Here is a 20,393-nt window from a genome sequence, read left to right as displayed (position 1 = left end):
CTTTTACCCCACCTCCTCCTATTCTCTGTCCCAAAGAACAAATGCCTCAGGGGTGGTGGTAGGAAATTTGACATATATGGAAAACAATTTACAAATTAATGTTCTTTATACCTTGTGAATAAAGTAGCTGCTTGTTCCATAAACACATACCACTAAAATTTTGTTAGCCATCTGGTAATCATATCTTCCTTGTGTAGTAATTAAGACATTCTGCTGTCAAATAATTATTTTTTTTTAAAATCTTTTGAACTGTTATTACAGAACACAATTTGCACAGTTTTTGAGACAGTTTGAAACACCAGATTTCAAAAAGCCAAATATTAACCTACTATTGCAAAGAAATGTATAGCTCAAGAGTGACAGTGACTTGATGTTTTTATTTACACTTTTTCTTTCCTCCACTTTAATTTTGACACATTCAGCTAATCTTTGTTTGAAAAAAAGGAGGATGGTCACATGCAGATCATATATATTATTCTTGAAGCAATGCCCAGCCTCTTTCTACTGTTTTTACCAGAAGTGATTTTGGAGCAAAAAGGTCTCTCAGGTATGGTACTTACAGAAAACACACAGTAAGCCCAACTCTTGTGGGAACAACAGCTCTATTTTCTTGTTGCAAATAAATAATATGTCATACAAAGGCGGATTTGCTCATGTGGTATTTGTTAGAATAAACCATATACCTTGCCTGACTGAAAAGACTGAACATAAATTACAGAAAATATGCTGGCAGGGAGAACCACAGCACAGAAAAATGGTAACATATAAAGGTTAAAAAAATGAAAAAGGAAGTTAAAATAACAAAGAATCATGGCTGGGCTACTTTATCCTTAAAAGGAACTTTCAAATTCTAAACCAGCAGGACTACTTCAGGCATTCCCAAACTGGAGCTATCCTCTTTGGAGTTAAATGAAAATACAAATTATCTTTGTTCCATCTATATGCAGTTCAGGCTTTCTTGGACAGTTATGGAAGACAACAGGATCAACATGCTTACAATGTGAAGCATATCAGTAAAGCCTGGCAGAGATTGAATTTTTTTTTCTTTCTCCCTCAGCATTTACAACTCTCTTATTAAATCTAGAAATTGGAATGCCAGCCAGAAACTGGAATTAAAATATGCCTACAACTTCATCACTGTACTCCTCCACATAGCCTAAATCTCACCCCATGAGAGCATGCCAAAGAAAACATGGAGTATCTCTGATTCCAGAGAGAGACCCTTAAGACCAGGGAATCAATCCATTAGTTTACTACTGCTTGTCTTGACAAAGACACTCATGTCAAAGCAAAGCCTCAAGCTCTTACCTCAAATGAAAAAGACATGACAGAGCAAATGCAACTCCCAGTTATTAACACCCCTCTGTGACTGAAGTTCACGGGGAAGCTTCGACAAGCACAACAAGTTTGAAGAGCTAAACATGAAAATACACAAGCACTAGCAATTCTTACAACATGCAGAAAAAAATCCCACAAAACAAGAGTGATCAACTACCTCACTTCTGGTAAAAAAAGCTAATTGGAACATTCCTAGACTTGGCTGTCAAGGAAAAATATCCCTGTTTTTAGCCATCCACCTCAAATGATGGTCTAAGATGAATGTTAGGACATGCCCATAGGAAAGTACAGACTGCTCACACTTGGTTAATGCAAATGAAAACAAAGCAAATGTAGGTCATTTGGCCTACCTTCAGTCACACATTATGAAATGTTCCAGAAATATTTGAAAGCCCTGTTCAGCCCCTACTAGTAATAAAAACCCCCTGCCTACACTTTCAAATATTTTTACAGTAATTTTCATGACTTGTGTATATAATCAAAAGAGACAAGCATTAGAATTAAAGTAGTTTGGTATTTAAAACAACTGTAAGTTGTGAATGTCAGCAGATGAAAGCCCATGGCCTCTGCAGGAATTTCTATCTGATACCCAAAACACGCAGAAGGAAAGCCCTCAGCTTTCAAAAGTTGACTCTGCCACTACCTGTAAGTAGCAACAAGAAGTTGATCAGCAAATATCAAAGTGCTTATCAACAGACAAATCTTCCTGTTAAGTTCAAATGGAGAAGCTCTGGAAAGAATGTGTCCATAATTACCAACACTCAAACAGAACACACAGATTTCAGCAAAACTGGTGGAAATGTACAGCAATTGTCAGGAACCCTGAAGTGAAACAAATGTGCATTCCTAAAGAGTACATCATCAACTCTGAATTGATAAAAATATATAAATGCTTCAAAGCATTTTCAAAGTTTTTCTTTAAACTGCTCTGTTATCTTCCTGAAGGGTCTCAAAGGCATTTTAAGTTGGACTTCCTTATTAACCCCAGTCACAGCGTGAAAAAAGGAAAAAGGAATTTAATCCAAGTGCTAAAGCTTTGCTCATGTGATTTTCTGTACATTCTTTCCAATTCTTTAATTTTCTGGAGAAAACCCTCTTAAAGAGGTTATGCTTGGACACAGCCTGATGTAAGAGTTTCCACAAGATCTCCAGAGATGGAGAAATGGGAACTATCTCAGTGTATGAACTACCAGTGGTTCACAGTCAGTCCTTCTGCTACACAGACTGAGAAAAGCATAAACAAAATCAAATGTGTTATTCCATAATACAAGATGTAAAAATAATTAAAAACATCCATCTCTTCACTTGCCCCCTGGGGCATCCCTCCAGTCCAGTAAATTTGAGCTTTAATGCATTTCCTCTTTTTCATTTTAAACCAGTGAAACACTCCATAAAAAATGCTGGCTTTCCAAGTTAGTGCAGTGATTAATCATTGCCTATTTTTCTGCTGTATTGAATGCATGCTTTTCTAGTTGTAGCAGCTATGGAAGTCTTCAAATCTTGCATTTATATTATATGAAGAAGTAAAACAAAAAATTAAGCCATTACTTTCTAATTTGAAAAGTTATCTCCACAAAAGACCAGCTGTGTCCCACATTATGTTCATCAGCTTTCCCCCTCCCCAAAAACAATTATGCCAATTTATAAGCTGCAGGAAGAGCAATGAAATGCAAGGTAAATGTTCTGTAACACATTTGACTTCAGTATACAGACTTTTTAGAACAAAATTTCCTCATACAACCATTTACAGCTACTGCTCTATTTGTATTCTTGTTACTTAGGTTTGCAATAAAAAGCTTTCAAAATCAGAAAGAAAGGATTCTTTTGAACTCCCAAACTAAACAGCTATTATTTGTGCACCTGGTTACTAAATTTTAGTACGTTATTATATGGGGTGGCTATTATCTTGCTTCCTTCTGTAGAACTGGTAAAAAAATCTCAAAGACAAAAAAAAAAAAAACAAAAGCACAGAAAAATCTCAATGGCTCATAATGTCACTTTATCATCTCTAGCCATGTAAACAGAGAACTGTTTTAAAGATTCTAACTTATTGTGCTTATGTTTCCTAAGGCTGCCAATTCTGAATGCGTGATGCAACTCAAACTCAGCTACTAGGAGTACAGAAGCAATGCCCCACCTTTCCAGTGAACAATGATCTGTATCATACTTCTGAAGATCAAATTCTTACTCGAAACAAAACCCCAAACTTATTTTGTTAGAGATTAACCTGAAACACAACTAAAGATCCATCAACTCCACTAACAAGGATCCTTATTATTGTCACATCTATTTATCTCCAGCCATATTCTAATCACAATTATAATCTGGTATGAGAACTGCTCAGTACCAGTGAAGGGCTATTCTGCAAGAATAGAAATCACTTAAATGTTTTCAGCCTAACCATAGAAAGGCACAGCCTCTATGCAGCAAGGACAATGCCCTCAAATTGATTACTCAGCTGCTCCTTTTTAGAAGCTGGAAAGAGAAATTGTCAAAATCAAGCTGGAGTCTAACTCTATCTAATCTCCCAAATCAGAGTGGAGTCAACAATCTATATGTCACAATTAAGAAGCTCTGCACATAATAAATACTGCTAGCAAATCTATTCAAATCAACAGTAATCAATATCAATAGTAATCTTAACACCCAAAAATATTGAGCACAGCACCTATTTACAGTAAGAGAGGCCCCTAACTTCATCCACACTTCTTATTCTATGCTTCAGCAAATGAAGTTGTGTAAGTAGATACAGATGTACTACTAGAAATGGAAATAAATGGGAAAAAAAATTCAACGCATTTATGTAAGGTAAAGTCACAGGAACATAAAGTTGACAAAAATTGACGTCTCAAAAATTACTGTTTTCTAGGAACAGGAGAGCAGATATTCAAAGATAATGTGCTATTCATCCTATCTCTAAAATACAAGCTGATGAACAAGTGATTAGTAAACTTTTGATTTAAGCTAGCAATTAATAAGCATGAGTTAGTCATAATAAACCTTACTTAATAAACCTTTACTGGACATAAAAAATCTCTGGGTTTTAAGGACAGATTTTGAAACAACATTTCAATCTGAATAGTACACGGAAACTAAATGGAGCTTAAACAGTATATTTCAGGGAAATCATGACATGGTTGCCTCCAGTAACACGGATATTAACTCAGTGATCTGAGTGAAAGGCACTCCAACTTCCTCAAGACTTCCAGAGCCGTGGATATGTTCAATAAAAAAGGAAAGCACAACATGGATAGTGAAACTTGTGCTTTTCCCCAAATACTTTGCCTATTCTCTAAATCCTTACTTGATTTATATTTCCATTTTTCCCCATGCATCTGCATGTACTTTAAAGGCTGAGGAACAAAAGAGTACCTACTCATAGTTCAGAAGCCTTTCTTCCACAACATTTTGTAGTAAGCAAATATGCTGTACCTTCACTTGTGCATTCTAAATGCACATCAGCCTCCAGATATTAATCTAGACTCACCGATTTTTAAATTGTACATATCTCAAAAAAAAAAAAGATGTATGGAACAGAATGGCTTAAGAGGACAAAAGTATCCTTACCATGACTTGCAAAGTTAAATTATATAAGTTATTTATATGCTACAGTGACGGGCATCTGAGAAATGTGTATTAGAAAGATTACAAAAAAGTACATAACAAGCCAGCCAGTGTATAGCAAATACAGAGTTTGGTGAACTGGAAGAGTCAACCTCAGAGTATTTGGTACATTCATGCATTTAGTATGTGCTGGCTTCAGAAAAAGGGTGGATTCTGTTTGTGGATCTACAAAAAAGGGAGTTTTACCACTATTTCCCCATTCTACAGAAAGAAGAAACAGGCTCGCTCTGAGTTACTGCCAGAACAGTGAACAGACATGCTCTTTTATTGAAAAAATAAAGTGTTCTATATTCTGATGTTGGCTCCAACTGCAGTTGTCCTTTGTCACTTGTCCTGCTGGATAACTTAATACTCTCCAGCCAGGGTAGAACACAAATGCATTCCTAGCTGCAGTAACAAATGACATAATTAGCTCTGCTTCCCTCTGCTGAGCTGTCTCACTCTGTAATCTGCACTGGCTTTTCTCTGCTCCCACATACAAATAACAGAGAGGGTATTACCAGATAAAGCTTTTGCATGCAGGTATATAACCTGGCATGCTGAAAACAACTGCTCTCCTGAACTTGTACCTATTGAGCCATTTGGTAGCTGTCAAGATAAAACATGAGAAGCACTGTATGCAGGGTTTATACCAGTGATATTAAAACCAACTCCAGAAGTTATACCCAAATATAATGCTGAAGACTAACATACACTTCCACCTGCACTTACAGAAATTTAACTGAAGACAGCTTGATGCTTGAGCTGCCATTCCCAAAACTCATACTGCTGAAGCAGACTCACACAAATCCTACCTTATTAGCTTAACCTCAAAAAAATATGTTGTGAATTCTGTAAGTTTTATTACTGAAGCGCTTAAATGATGTATTAATATGGTAAAAGTGTTATTTAAAACAAGACACTATACAGTATTCTGCAGAATTGAGCTCCTACTAATTAAAAATGTTTTAACCCAATATAAACATTACATTAGTGTTCTAAAATATGTTTAGGTATTTATTTTATGTCTATAATCCAATATAGCATCATAAATATATTTTATGTATTATTACTTCCTATACTCAGTTCACACATACAGAAAAAAACCCAAAAATATAAAAATTCACTAGTCTGAAGTAATTAATAGCTCTTATAATCTGAAATACAAATAAGTCTAAGAATTACTGCTTAGATGATCCACTGGCCCTGAAAAACCACCAAAACCAATACAACCTGTTCTGTATATTCACTAGATACTAAAGTAAAAATATATGGAAGATTAATTTGTAAGAAGCACAACAAAAACATGGGGTCTGAAGTCCTATTGAGAAGTGAAAAATACAGAAGTTGTATCTTATAACACAAAATTAACATTGTTAAAACAGCACAGATCAAGTAATTCCTAACCTGAACACTATTACTGGCCTGTAAGAGAACTGCTTACAAAGTATTGTAATCCTCTACTGTTAACAAATATTCAGAGATTCTCAAGAACTAGAAAACAATTTTTTGTCTGTTCTTCAGCAGGAGGAAAGGCAAGTTCTCTTTTAACTCTTACTCCATACAATGAAAGTTAACTATAAGATCACCTGTTACAAAGAGTCCTCTGATATTTAAAGTAAATAATTACATTTGATACCATCAATAATTTTTAATTGTATTATGTCTTGTGTACAACCAAGACAATGTGTGACTTTGCAGGATCAGGGCTTACTTCTAACTGCGGTGCAATAGCACAAGCACTGAAGATAAAACAACACCACTCTGCAGGTTTAAGAGCAGATGCTACTTGTCATTTGTAAATAACCCTCCCCTGTACTTAAGCCACATAAGATCTATTTGTCACTATTTTTGATTATATTGATAACAATCATCATAACATACACCCTACATATTATGTGCAGGTCTAAAGCCTCTGGAAAGCAAGAAGCAACTTGTGGAAAACAATTAAGAATGTCTGAAATCAAACTAGACACAAGTGACCTTATTTCAAAAGGTATTTTCCACATTAAGTCACATATAAACATGTACTGCAAACATACCTGTTCTCCAGCCACTGTAGTATTATTGTCTAATAACCAAAGACAACACTTCTAGATGTTTGCCTTCTGTGCTTTTCTTTATTAGAAAAATAAATGCTATCATTTTGTTCCTTTTCATAGCTTCCAGAATCTTACCTATTGAATGGCATGCTGCCCTAGCTAAATGATGAATCCTGCCTATTGCTTTTCAAATGCACCAACCTTCTCAAAAACACTGGATGGTGTCATCAAACAAAACCTGATGTTCTGAATGATGGTGTCCGTATGTCTCCAGCGTCTTCTATCATGGCGTAGCCAGGCCTGAACAGCTTCATACAGCTCTATCTCTGGAAACCTGCTCAGATGATCATTATCCAAGTAAGACATGAGCTTCTCAAAGCTCAGATATGAAAGAAAGTCAGGTCTGGACATGAGTGGCACAAAATTCTCTAGCAGAAAGGAATCCAATTTTTCCCTGACTCCTTCGATGTTTACACCAAAATCATCCAGAAGTCTCATAATTTCTGCACAGTTTTCTAAGCAGATTTTAGCTAAGAGAAAAGAGCAGCAAAACTTTACCACCTCTATAAGCTGGACATACATGGCAGCCTGAAGGATTTCATGAACAGTGTTCATACTCAGTTCAATAGTTCCATAGTACATGAATTGGAGGACATGACTGAAGCCTGTAGCTGTCAGACCTTTCAAATGGATTTTGTCCTGATCTCGTTCTCGCATGTCTGCTGTGAACATAATCCTGAAGTAATCACTCTGGGTGGCAAGCAGTGCTTTATGGGCCTGAAATTGGTGGTCTTCAATGACAAGTGTGACATCAAGAAGCAATCCCTCCTCATACAGTGCTCTGAATCCTGCAGAGACACTGGTGTCATGGATGGAGGAGCTAAACCCTTCCACGTCCCCTGCCATGAATCACCTGGGGGGAAGAAAGAAAATAAATAAAAATAAAAATAAATCGTAATTTCTAATAACATATTACAAGCCCTTCCTGACCAGATAAATCCCAACTGAGATTGCTTTGATAAGGACTTAAAAGTCTTCTCCATTCTTTCTGTTCTGTCTCCAGCTGAAAAATCAACTGAGGAAATAACTTAAAACACAAACTTGAAATACTTCTCCCCAAACCAAATATTCTCATTTTAAAAACAGGGTAATGAACAAAAATAACTATGCAACACTACCAAAATTATTCCTTACTCCAAGTTAATTCATGTCATATAATGAACTAAAAAGGTTGTCATGGTTTTTTTGCTCTTCCCCACGTTAATCTTTCTAAAGAATTTATCTCAGGGGAGCAATAAAACACCCACTCTTGGATATCAAAGGTCTCAATAAAAGGAAGCCAAACTTCCTTAACTTCAGAAACAAGCTTCAGTAGATCTGTACATTATATGATCTAAAAAAAAATTATTATGTTTTAAAATCTATGTCAATTTAATCAAAAGTTATTTACGCAATTTACTCAAGTTATTTGTAGGAAAATGAACATTTTCATGATACTATTTGAGATTGTATACGTCACTTCTCCTGTAAAAACACAGTCCCATCATGTTCCCCCCCATTTCTTACTATAGTGATTAATATTAAGTTATGAGATCTATGAAGTGCAAAATATTAAGGCAACAAGAAGCACTGACAAGAATACGTCACAAAAAATAAAATTCTGTATAGTGGGCTTAATGAAGCTTAATTGCTCATTAAGCATTTGCAAATGTAGTGTTACTTATATGCAAGCTATAATTAAACTGCAAATAAAAAAAAAAAATCTAAGAGTAGCAGGATCCTACTCCATTAAAGTAAATTCAATAATCAAAATAAAAACCTATTCAAAATCCAGAAATTTCTCAAAATGTTGCTCAGCTTCCTTGGGTTTAGGTAGGATGAAGTTGCCCAACACAGCTTCAACCAATTAACAATTCATCAAAGGACCACAGCACACTGCATTTTCCTTCTCTGTCACATTCCAGGACCTGAGCTCCTGCTGCCTACTTTGAGCCATTTCTGGGGTTCATTGGGCTTCTCCAGAAAGTCAATTCAACTCATAAACATGACTAAAAAATAAACTAAGAGCAGGGAGGGACAGACGTGAAAAAGACACATGACAGAAACATGACCACCCCGATTCCCCAGCACACACAAAACCTCAAAACTAGGAATCTTTCTGCTTCCCAGTGAGCTGAATTCTGACTTGACACTGTGGGGTCTGGCACAAGAACCAACCTGATGCAGAGGGCAGGACACATACTTGTGCAGGAAGAGAGAGAAAGAGCAACAACTTCCCTATTTGGCATTCACTAACTATTAGAATTGGCTCAGCTACTTTTTTTCCACTTCATCCCACCTTAAATTACACTTCAACTATAACAAATAAAGCTAATAATGCTTTGGTACTGGTAACACACATGAAAATCTAAATAATACCAACACATTAGAAAAACCTGCAGATTCTCAAGGTCATAAAACTTCACATAAGTATATGGACCCAGAAGTTACTCTAGGCTGGCCTATATTTCACAGCCTCAGAGAGCAGTTACCACTTACTCCCACTTCCTCAAGCACCACATTCTGGCTGCTGCCATTGTAACAGGAATGCATTTTATTAGACTCATCAATGGTTAATCATCTCCTCTCCTTCACTCCTCAGCACCCATCCTGGAAAACCAAACTGGAGATACCCTTTGTTTGTGCAAAACTAAACTGGTGAATGGGTGTTTGTAGCCACACCTCATGGAATTAACACCACTCCCACACTGCTGAAGTCTGATGATGGGCTCTGTGCACGATAAAGCCAATGCTGGGAGTGTTCATTACAATTAAGGCTTTCTCACAGAATTCAAATTCCTGAAAGTAAGAGCAGGAGCAAAGAACAAAGATGACAATCCGATCACTTTCTCACCAGTATCCAAGACAGCACCTTCCCTTCAATGTCACTGAAGACAAAGAGAAACATGCAAACTGCTCTGGAACCTCACATTGTGATTCTCTTACTCCTCAACATCAAATGCCTACCAGAAAGAAAAATTACCATCAGATATTTTTTTTAGTTGTTGCCAACTCTTACACAAAAGCAGATGAGGAAAGAACCACTTCGCTAATTCTTACCACCTCAAAAAGAAGCACCCAACTGAAGAGGAAGCATAAAGCCTGACTTCACAGGATTTTGCTTTCTAACTGGATTTCTGGTATCAAATAAAAAGGTAAGGACCAATATTAGCTTACTTCCTTCTTTCATTGGAGAACTTGTAACTCCTCTTCTCCCATCCCCAGCTCTCTGATGTTTAATAATAGCTGAGCTCATACCTCAGTCCTTCCTGTTCAAGAGATTTAATGATCACCTGCCTTTAAATGGGCCACTCATTTTCATAAAATATACAGCAACTGAAAACAACTCTCACTGCTGTCTGGAATCAGCCAAGAGGTTCGGTGGTTACAAGGACTCTCAGACAGTACAACTGTGTAAGTTACAGAGCTTTAGGAGATCAACTAAGACTTGGCTCAGCTTCAGTTCCATGATCAGGGTTAAAAATGGGAAAGGACAGTTGGAATTTGCAAATGTGAGAGCGAGAACAGAATAACACAACAATGTATTGGGGAGAAGAAGTAAAAAATGAAGCAACATTCCCCAAGTGACAGAAGCAATTATATATTCATCTGCAAATAATGGGATCGCAATCACACAGGTAACCCTACTGAAGGGGATTCTTCAAAAGAGTATGTGCATTACTCTGTACCTGAACAGCACTGAGAAACCACAGCAGCAAGCTCCAAACACACAGCAGGATCTTTGCCCTTACCTTGAAAAAGGTAATTACATTATGGGTACTCCTCAAATAAAAGGAGACAAATTAACTTGTACACAGGAAAGAAAGGCCTCTTTCACCACCCTCAAAGCAGCAAAAAGGAAAAGCTGGAAGTGAAGTTAAGGAGAGACATGGTAGATGCACCTTCAGTGTTGCTTTTAAGGAGGAGAACAAGTAAATAATACTCATCACAATCCAACAAAAACTCCAAAACAAATAAACAAAACACAACACAAACAAACAAAAACCCCCAACCAAACCAGCACCAGAGAGTCCTGGGCAACTGTCACTAGGTGGCCCTGCAGGTGGCACAGATGACCTCCAGAGGTCCCTTACAACCTCAACTAGGCTGTGAATCTGATTGTGTTGCTTTTGCACAGACAGTGCAACGATTTGGTTTTTTTTTTTTTTTTTGAGACGTTTTTAATTCTGATTAAATAGAAATAAGACAAATATACATACACCAAAAAAATAATGTATATGTTACTATCCTTTGAATTTTAAATCTAACAAGGCAGCAATCACTGAAATACTGAGAAATGAAACCCACCTGTATTTAGGGAACATTCTTTAGGGTTCAAATTTTTACATCTCCCTACAACTGGCTATTCCGTAAAAAAATATTTAAAACACTGAGTCAGCCACAAATCTCCATAATAGTAAGAAAGGAGGCAACACTTGGAAATTAATATTTCTGAATGTTTTAAAAATGTAGGTGTTTAAATCACTTAATCCTTCTTTTCACATTCCTGCTGATATTACTTTTAGTAAATCTACAGTTTTCAACATTAACATATTTTTCCTCCTAAACAGCAGTGAGCATGTAATGGATTACTAAGGCAGACACAAAACCAGTAAGACTCCTCCTTACACCATCTAAAGAAGCTTCAGAATTCAATGAGTGAAAAGCAAAAGGACTACTTGTCTTCCTGCATTAAATAAAAGGAGTAAATATCCTTTTCTTGGCATAAAGCCATGTACAGTATCAGCAGATATTTTTTTCTTTAAAACAAAAAAAGGTATTACCAGTGCAAATACACAAAGGGGTTAAAATAGTACAAAAACTGGGAAAGTAGATAATTAAATGCATATTATGCTTAACTGGTAAAAAAAAATCTTCATTTCTAAAGCTAATATCCTCTGTCAAAAGCAATGTGGTAGTTCAAACATTAAAAAAAGCAATACAAAATACTCTCAAAGCAAGTAATTTTTTCTAAAGCATAGCTATGCCATTCCTCCCACACACATACTTGCAATCTTTGATGTAATTCTAAGCACTATTCAAATGCTGCAGTTATTTCCCAGAGGACAATACATAACATTTTTTTTCCATATTTTCAATAAAAATGGAAAATTCAGTTAGGTTTTCTTCATGCATGCAAATCACAGCTGCACACTTAATCCAGTGGAAGACATGGAGCCTGCAGTGGTCTATAGGAAAACTGGAACAAAAAAAATCCAATGTATAAACAATGAAGGGGAGGTGGGGGGCAATGTACATTGACATTCTTTATTGTTCTGCACATATTAGAGCTGATCAGGATAATGCAGCACAGGAAGACTGCTGAAAAGCCAAGAGAGAAATACATTTAACCTTATTAGCTGTTCCTTACATTTTTTCCTCTTTAAGCACATAATGCATTAGATTCTACAGTGCTCTAACTGTAAAACCACTTACTTGGAACACTGATTTCTCATCTTTATTCTGCAGCTGTAATGAAAGTCTGAAAATCCTACTCAAGACTGCTTTTTCTTGCTAAACAAGGAGAACCTTCTTTCCTCAGGGTGTCTGAGGCTCTTAGTCACAAGCAGAAGTAATGGAGTCTAAATGCACTGGCTTTTGAGAAGCAAGTTATAGAGTATCTGCTTTTGACTCATGCCCTCCTGGATTTACAATCTCTCCAAAAGCAGTTCTACCTGAAAAAGGGCCCTTTGAATACATGTCTTTATGTCATATGTAAGCTTATATGCATTTTCTAGGGACAGAAATCCTAGGAAAGTATTGACAATACCAAGTCTAGCACACGATCTCAAAGGAAAATTTCAGCTTTCCTTTACTGTTGTTCCTTAGTAACTGTTCTGGGATGCTGAGACAGAACGAGCAAGATTTGTTTTGTTTACTAATTATGGAGTACTTGTTCATTTTACCTATCCCATAGATATTCTAAGAAATCATCTTTGTGGACAAGCTGAACAACAAATTTTCACATAATAAAACACTATCTATGAGATACACCATAAAGACATTTCACCAGACACACAGAACCATGCTTCGGTTACACAAAGTACTAAAATAGAGCTTAAAACACAATAATCTCTTCCATCCACCAAATGCATACATTTAAATGTACATTTTAAAGCCATCATGCATACTTTATTTGATGAGGTGCATAGCAAAGGCTGCCTAGAGCAGAATTCTTTGACCCTAGTTTTGTTAACATGCTTTTCTGCAGAAAGAGGACATTTCTCCATAGGCAAATGCTATACACACATATGAAAATACAAGTATTTGAACACACTAGCAAACACTCACAAGTGCACGCATGGCTGAAGGCTGGGCCTTTGCATGCAGTGTACTGTATTGAGTAAGAATGTAATTATAACATACACAGCATAAATAATTTATCTCGCAAATTAAACCTTTGTTTACATGGTTTAAAACTAAAACCATTAAATTTTGTCCACCATTTTTCATCATAATCCCCCCACAACAGCAACAGAACGAGTGATGTCATGTGGGATGGATCAATAACCAGTGGCTATCAAAACTTTCCATTGCTACAACAATTGCAGCGTACGGAACAAAGAAATACATCTGGTTTCCATGTGTTTTATCTGAAATCCTTTGTAATTAGTACACTAAATTTGGGAAACCATTTATCTTCAACACATTGGTATGTTCATGTTTAAGACTTCATCCAATCCATCTTGAGAATTTCAAAAGCACTGGATTACTTGAGAATGGAGAAGTTAGGAGCTTACCAATCACCACCACTCAGAGGAACCAGACTGCCAGAACTTAAAACTTGGCTACTCCTGAAAGCTGCCCAGACTCCATTTCTTAGGGACACAGAGCTGACCAGGACAGCTCCCCTGACCATCACAGCTCCTGTTGCTACCTGGGAGCAATCTGAATCAGCCCATAGCAACAGTGGCACTTGGTGTCACTGTGGTTATTACAGACATGTCAAAAGTATCAGAACCAGTTACAACCAAACCTACTAAAACTCAGCATGGATTGTGCCTCAGCTCAGCATGGTTATTCTTCACTCCACGTGTGCCAGAACCTGTAACTGCACTTCACAGACACTAAGATGGCTTGAACCATCTGTCTAAGAGGTCACTGCATCACAACACCTGTACAGAAAAACCTGCTCCCAAACACAGAGCAAGCTTAGGTCAAGGTTCTTCCAATTGCACTGATACCAGAACAGATGCCCTGTATAAAACAGTTGATACATCCACCAAAATGAGAACTATCTTTAACTGGAAATACTTGTATTACTAATACCTAGAAGTTAAATGATAGTAGTGTTGAAAACTACAGATTTGCCACTGCTCTCAAAGTGGACAGGACTGTCTATCCTGAACAATATCAGTCCTTTTTACATATATATATATTTGTGTCTTATAGAATGATTAACCTCTTCAAATATAAGAAAAAGGTATGAATAAAGCCTGATTCTGTCACTGTGAAGATTTTTCTTAAGAAAATTATAGTGTATTTTTTAGAGAAAAGTAGCAAGCTAAGTATCTGTTAGTAACAAAAAATCCTATCTTTTCTGACTTACCATAAATTTTTAGCATAATAAGATAGAAAAGAGTAAGAATTAGTATTCAAACTATGTTAGTAAAAATATTTAAAATTTAAATTAGGATTGCTAAACTCCACCCTCCATTTGTCTTTTTGTTATCTGTATCTTTATTGCTAATTTAGTACGTACTCCTAGCATCTTCTGAGAAAATGACATTAATTGTGCCCTTTGTTCAAGACACACAGGTTTTGACCTCACTACCAAATGCCAAACTCACTTCTCAGAAACACAGAAATCTCAAACCTATTTTATTTCTACACATATCCCCCAAACTAGCAGCTAGATGAATGAAAAAGGTCTGATATTTCTAGTGTGAGTTCAATGGTTATCTGCTGTGTTCTGCTCACTGAAAGGCAAATCAACACATGTGTAGATCCAAACCAGCCACAGGGTATAATTAAGGAAAGTGAAAGGAGATGAGTGTCAGTGGGAAAGTTTATGGGACAGGTGGTAGAAATTAAACACATTTTCTAGGTGATGGAAGGGAAAACACAGAAGTATGTTGGTGTATGGTGGTATGCTAAGGGGATCCGAATGTGAACTGGGGCAATGGTGGTGCAAGAGCTGGGTTATTCTACAGACAAGTTTATATAACAAGTCCACAGGAAGCCAGACTCCAGAAGTTCTGTCCTTTTATCCAGTAACAGCTTTATGATTCTCCTATTTCTTTTCTAAATGGGAGTAAAAAAACCCAAACAATAAAAAGGCAAGAACTTTAAAATTTTAAGTGACCTTCCAGTATTCACCAAATAGATCAAAGCTCTAGTACCAACCCTGGGTAGCTCTACCCGTTCAGATCACGGATACTTTTTTCCCGATCAGGTACGATGGGGGAGGGGGCGGGTAAAAATGGCCATTTTCGGGGCAGGAACTCAGATGACCTACTTCAGCCTGCCTGCTCGCACGCTCAGCCCCGCTCCGCTGTGAGCGGAGCTCGCAGGCTGAGCTCCCCGGCCAGCGGGGCTGGCAGGCCCGGGGTCCGCGACGTGCGGCCGCAGGAACCCGAGGGGCCCGGCGGGGCTGCGGCCGCCCCGGAGCCGCCAGGCATTCGCTGTGCCCGCCCGGCGCGGCCGTGCCCGATCCCCGCTCCAGCCCGCCTGCTCCCCGCCTGCGGGCACCCGGCCCGCCGTCCCGCGGCCCGGGGAGGAGGGTCCCTGAGGGCCAGGAGACCGCCCGGGCCGCCCTCGATGGGGCGGGCGACGGCGGCGGGAGGGCCCGGGGGATCCTTCACCCACCTCTCGGCAGCGGTGGCGCTGAGGACGCGGCTCCTCCCGCTGGAGCGGCGGAGACGGGCCCTGGCTCCGTGTACCATACAGCCGGGGGCGGCGGAGGGAGGCGCCGGGGGGCTGCGGAGAGGGGCAATGGCTGAGGCGAAGCCGGGAGGAGGAGGAGAAGGAGGCGGAGGAAGAAGGGGGGATCCTGGGCTCCCTCCTCCCCGCCGTCCGCGCTCGGGGGGGAGGTGGGAGGCGCCCCCGCCGCGCCGCTCGGGCACCGGCGCTCCCGGCCCGGCCCGGCCTCGCCCCCGGGATCCCCGCCGCCCTCACGCTTGTTTACCTTCCGCGCTGCCCCGCGCGGCCGCGGGCGCCATGTTCCCCCGGCAGCACCGCGCCGGCCGTCACTTCCGCCGCACCTGCGGCCGCGCGGGCGGGCCCGGGGCAAGGAACGGCTCCGGCACCCCGGCACCGGCACCGCCCCGAGCGGGCTCAGCCAGGCGCCGGAGCCCCGGCACGCCCCGAGGAGCACGGCTGGAGAAAGCGACACCGAGAAGCATCATCTGCGTCCGGCCCGCGAGGGCGCGCATCCACACGCGTCCGCTTTCAGAGGGTCGGTGTTGCGCTGCTCTCTCCCACCCCGCTGCCTCCAGGCCGCGGCCAATTTCTCCGAGGCTATGGCAGCTCCCAGTTTGCTATGGCAGCTGCCCGGTGTAGCGCTGCATCCCGCCCGGACTACAGCAATCGCCGCTCGGTGCCGGCTGAGCTCCTCCCCGGACACCGGCCAGCCGCAGGTGCTGCGGGCTGATCACAGCTCTCTGCTTTCCGCAGGCTGCCTTGCCAGCCGGCGTGGGAACCGGGTCACCAGAGGGGTCAGGACCCGCAGCCCTTGAGCAGTGAACAAACTGCACACAGGGAGCACGGCCCCGAGTGGGGTGAGCAAGGCCCTGCCTTAGTACAAGTACCCCTTAGCTTTCGCTATTTTGCCTTTGCCTGGCACCTCAGATTTTATTGTATGAGATGAACTAACCTACGTGGACCTTTGGTTTGCCACTACCACCCCCAAACCATTTGCTACCCTTCTATGTCACTCACTGCTTTAAATAGCAGACCACAGGCTGCCATCCTCTCCCTGTTTACTGCTGTTCCCATCCCCTTCACAGCCTACTTTAAGTCTCTCGTTATCACCCCCTCCCCATTCCTGATTTATAAAACAAGTGTACCTTCTCTATACCTGCCACCCCCAAGCTGAATGTCTTTCCCATCTTTCATGGCTTCACACAATGAACCACAGCTTCGCACGGCTATTCCATGCCGTGCCTCACAAAGACTTCCCAATGCTATTCCCACTCTGCTCAATTGCCCACCTGCTGCTCCCTCTGCTACAATCAAGTTCCCATTCACTCCTTCGTCCCAATGGCCAGACCCCTCTCGGCTTTGCGACTCCTTACTATTCTGTCTCATTCACTCATGCAGTAAATTTGCCCCGTCTCCCCAGTCACTGTTTTAAAACCTGTTACTTGTGTGCTTATGGTGAAAAAACTGGCCTTTACAGACTGACCCTGCCACACAGGTGTTCCAGCCACCTATGTCTCAAAGGAAAGACATTCCCTCCCTTTTCCATAATGGACATCTGCTGCAGCAAACATGTACCCACCCATATCTAATGCTCCAACAAAGAAAAATGAGTAGAAACTAAGTTTCTCATGTACAGAAATTATACAACCAGAACTTCATGCATCCTTCTGCACCCTTCAGACTTTTGACCTTCATAGGTCAGCAAGGGCGGAAAAAGCTAAGCAAGACTTTTATGTTTTACCTGACTGTCATTTTGCTGTCTGCAGTTTGTGTCAAGCTGAGGTGCAAGATGGTCTTCAGGTCTCTCCTACACACTGTCACAGAAGAAGACCTCAAACCTAGCCACAAAACAAAACCACAGCAGCTTTGACATTTAAAACAGCTCAACATTTCAAAGCACAAAAAAACCCTCCCATCCACTTCTCCTTCACATTGAACAATTTGCTTCTACCAAAAAATCAAAATATGTTAATAATGTCTCAATTCTAGTCTCCTATAAAAATTAAATAATTACATTTAGGCTTCTGACAATGAACACTAGTCTCAAGATTACCTTACTGAATATTAATTTAAATTGAGATTTGACCCCTCTGATTTAGGCATTTGTAGAAAGTCAGTGACTAAACAGTTACCACTGGCTTAAATGAGACTATTGCAATTAATAAAATGCTGGATATAGTTTTTTTGAGCTATATTAATATATTAGTTATGATTTAATTCTAATATTTTTAAACTTTATTCAATTAATACATAAATGTCCAATACATGTACGTTGGCATAATGTCAACTTTTAGAAATGTTCTTACCTATTTTAGTTGGGGTTGTTCAGCCTAGACAAGAGAAGGCCCTGAGGAAACCTTATAGAAGCTTTCAGTGCTTAAAGGGGGCCCAAAAGAAGGCTAGAAAATGAACTTCTCACAAGGGCATGTAGTAACAGAACAAGGGAGAATGGCTTTAAAAAGAGGGCAGGTTTTGATCAGGTGCTAGGAAGAAATTCTTTACTGTGAGGGTGGTGAAGCACTGGCACAGGTTTCTCAGAGAAGCTGTGGTTACCCCATCCCTAGATGTGTTCAAGGCCAGGCTGGATGGGCTCTGAGCAACCTGGGATAGTGAAAGGTGTTTCTGCCCATGGCAGGAAGATTTGAACTCAATGATCTTTGAGGACCCTTACAACATAAACCATTCTATGATCCTACAATTATTAGACATTTACAGACTTTAGACTTTTCTGAGTTTCCTTTATACTACAAACATTTCCAAATAAATGAATCAAAATAGCAAGAGTACCTCAGAATATGTAAAATGTACAATCTCATTGTTAAAATAGAAGCAACAGTTTGTGTATTTTTTTCATATTCCTGTCAGGGTGTTTGGCAAGGATTAAGTCCTTTTTAAAGGCTGTTTCAAATGTGACAAAAACTATTTCCATAATTTTACACACATTGCACTGCATTTATTGCATAATTTAAACAGCTAAGTAACTACAGAGTCCAGTATTTTCAGTTCATTTTCATAAAAGAGTGATTATACATGTGTGAACATCGAGGCAACTACAACTAAGTATTGCATCATGTTCTCACTACACCTCGTGTATCTCAGTTGTTTTTCCCAGAAGATATTTAATGCAAAATTGAAAACACCATGTGGCCTGATAAAAATTATGAAAATTTATTTTCCAGACCAATGTAGAACATGACTGGGTTGCAAGATAAAATACATTTTGTCATTGGCAACACCGTCATAGATACTGGAAGGTTTTTTACAATGTGCTCCTGTTAATTTCTTCAGCTCAAGAACACTGGCAATGTGTTTGCTCTAGGTATATCCATCAGAACTTGCTCCTAGCTCTTGTATCAGGAAAGTATGGAAATAGTAGCACTGGTGAAAGTGGGAGGTTACAGCCATTGTTAAACCAGGCATACCAGTTTCACATGGATTTCCATCATCACATTTTAGTCACGTGGTTGTCCGCCCCAAATCTGCTTTTTTTGACCTGCAAAGCCAGGCAAAGTCTGAGAACAAATGTGTTTTCCAACAGACAAAGCCACTGTTGTTGGCACAACACACACATATTTGAGATAACTGGTTACCTGCATTGAAACCTGCTTCCCTGACCACGAAGCAAATACTATCAGCAACATCTTCTATGCCTTTAAGAGGTTCCCATGAAGAGGTTCCCATCAAATCCCCGTTTGATTTCCCACAGGGAAGGGCTGGGAATTTAGCCTTTACTCTCTGGTGAACCTCTAAACTGGCTCTCATAACTGGATTAGGGATTTTATTCAATTTATAAAGCATTTATGTCATACCCAACTCTGGAAACAGCAAGTGTTTGGTGGGATTTTTACCTGTTTCGTACAAAACATTCAGGTTGCTCGTATGTTGGGGCAGCTCTCACATCCACATGCTTTCCCTAACAATAAGCGCCCAGTCTACAAAGACAGTAACAAGAGAAAAGGCTGAAATTAGAAAGATCTCCTCACGCCGATGGCCAGCAGAGGTTATAACACGTACGGTGACACGTTACTGCTCCAGCAGACACCGCGGTCGACGTGCTCATTTCAGTACATACACGGACATCGTGCCTCAGTCCCCCGCCAGGTGCCTTTCTGCACCGCACCCCCTGGGCAGCCCAAATAAATCCGCACAGCAACAAACCCTGAGCACGGCACGAGCCTCCTGCCTTCGGCGCGTCTTTCACCGAGCCCGGTCCCCTTCCCGCAGCCACGGCGCCGCTTCAACCCGCGCTGCACGGCACCAGCGCGGCCCGTGCCGGGCTCCCGGCGCTCTGTGGCGGGGTTTTCGCGCCCTCCGTCCAGGCGGGCTCCGGCACGGCCGAGCTGCGCGCTCCCGCAGGCGCGCCGTGCCCGCGCCGGGCTCTGCCCGCGCTCCCGCGCTCGTTACCCGCCGGCCGCGCTCCCGCCCCCTGCACGTGCGCGCGCACGCTGCGCGGCCCCGCCGCAGGCCCCGGTTGCATCATCCGGCGTGAGGGCGACCGGGGGTCCTTTA

General features: G+C 40.6%; 1 protein-coding gene across 6 annotated transcripts in view; it reads right to left on the bottom strand.

The window, feature by feature from the left end:
• KLHL15 (kelch like family member 15) overlaps nt 1–20,274 on the bottom strand; it is a 28,335-nt gene extending 8,061 nt beyond the window's left edge. Inside the window, exons 1-4 of one of the 6 annotated variants that reach the window (XM_053969819.1) lie at nt 19,733–20,274; nt 17,626–17,722; nt 15,831–15,941; nt 7,185–7,896 (exon numbers count right to left, since the gene is read on the bottom strand). In XM_053969819.1, the coding sequence (XP_053825794.1) occupies nt 7,185–7,889 (705 nt within the window). In that variant the 5' untranslated portion in view covers nt 7,890–7,896; nt 15,831–15,941; nt 17,626–17,722; nt 19,733–20,274. Of the gene's footprint in view, nt 1–7,184; nt 7,897–9,521; nt 9,827–15,830; nt 15,942–16,149; nt 16,195–17,625; nt 17,723–19,732 lie in introns of those variants that run through there. The other 5 variants (XM_053969820.1, XM_053969821.1, XM_053969825.1 and 2 more) reach the window with 5 other exon arrangements.
• Between the last annotated feature and the right edge of the window lie 119 nt (nt 20,275–20,393).

Source organism: Vidua macroura, chromosome 2, assembly GCF_024509145.1.
Source record: "Vidua macroura isolate BioBank_ID:100142 chromosome 2, ASM2450914v1, whole genome shotgun sequence".
Classification (NCBI taxonomy): domain Eukaryota; kingdom Metazoa; phylum Chordata; class Aves; order Passeriformes; family Viduidae; genus Vidua; species Vidua macroura.
Note: the sequence above shows the minus strand (reverse complement) of the source record. Positions and strands in the feature narration are given on the sequence as shown.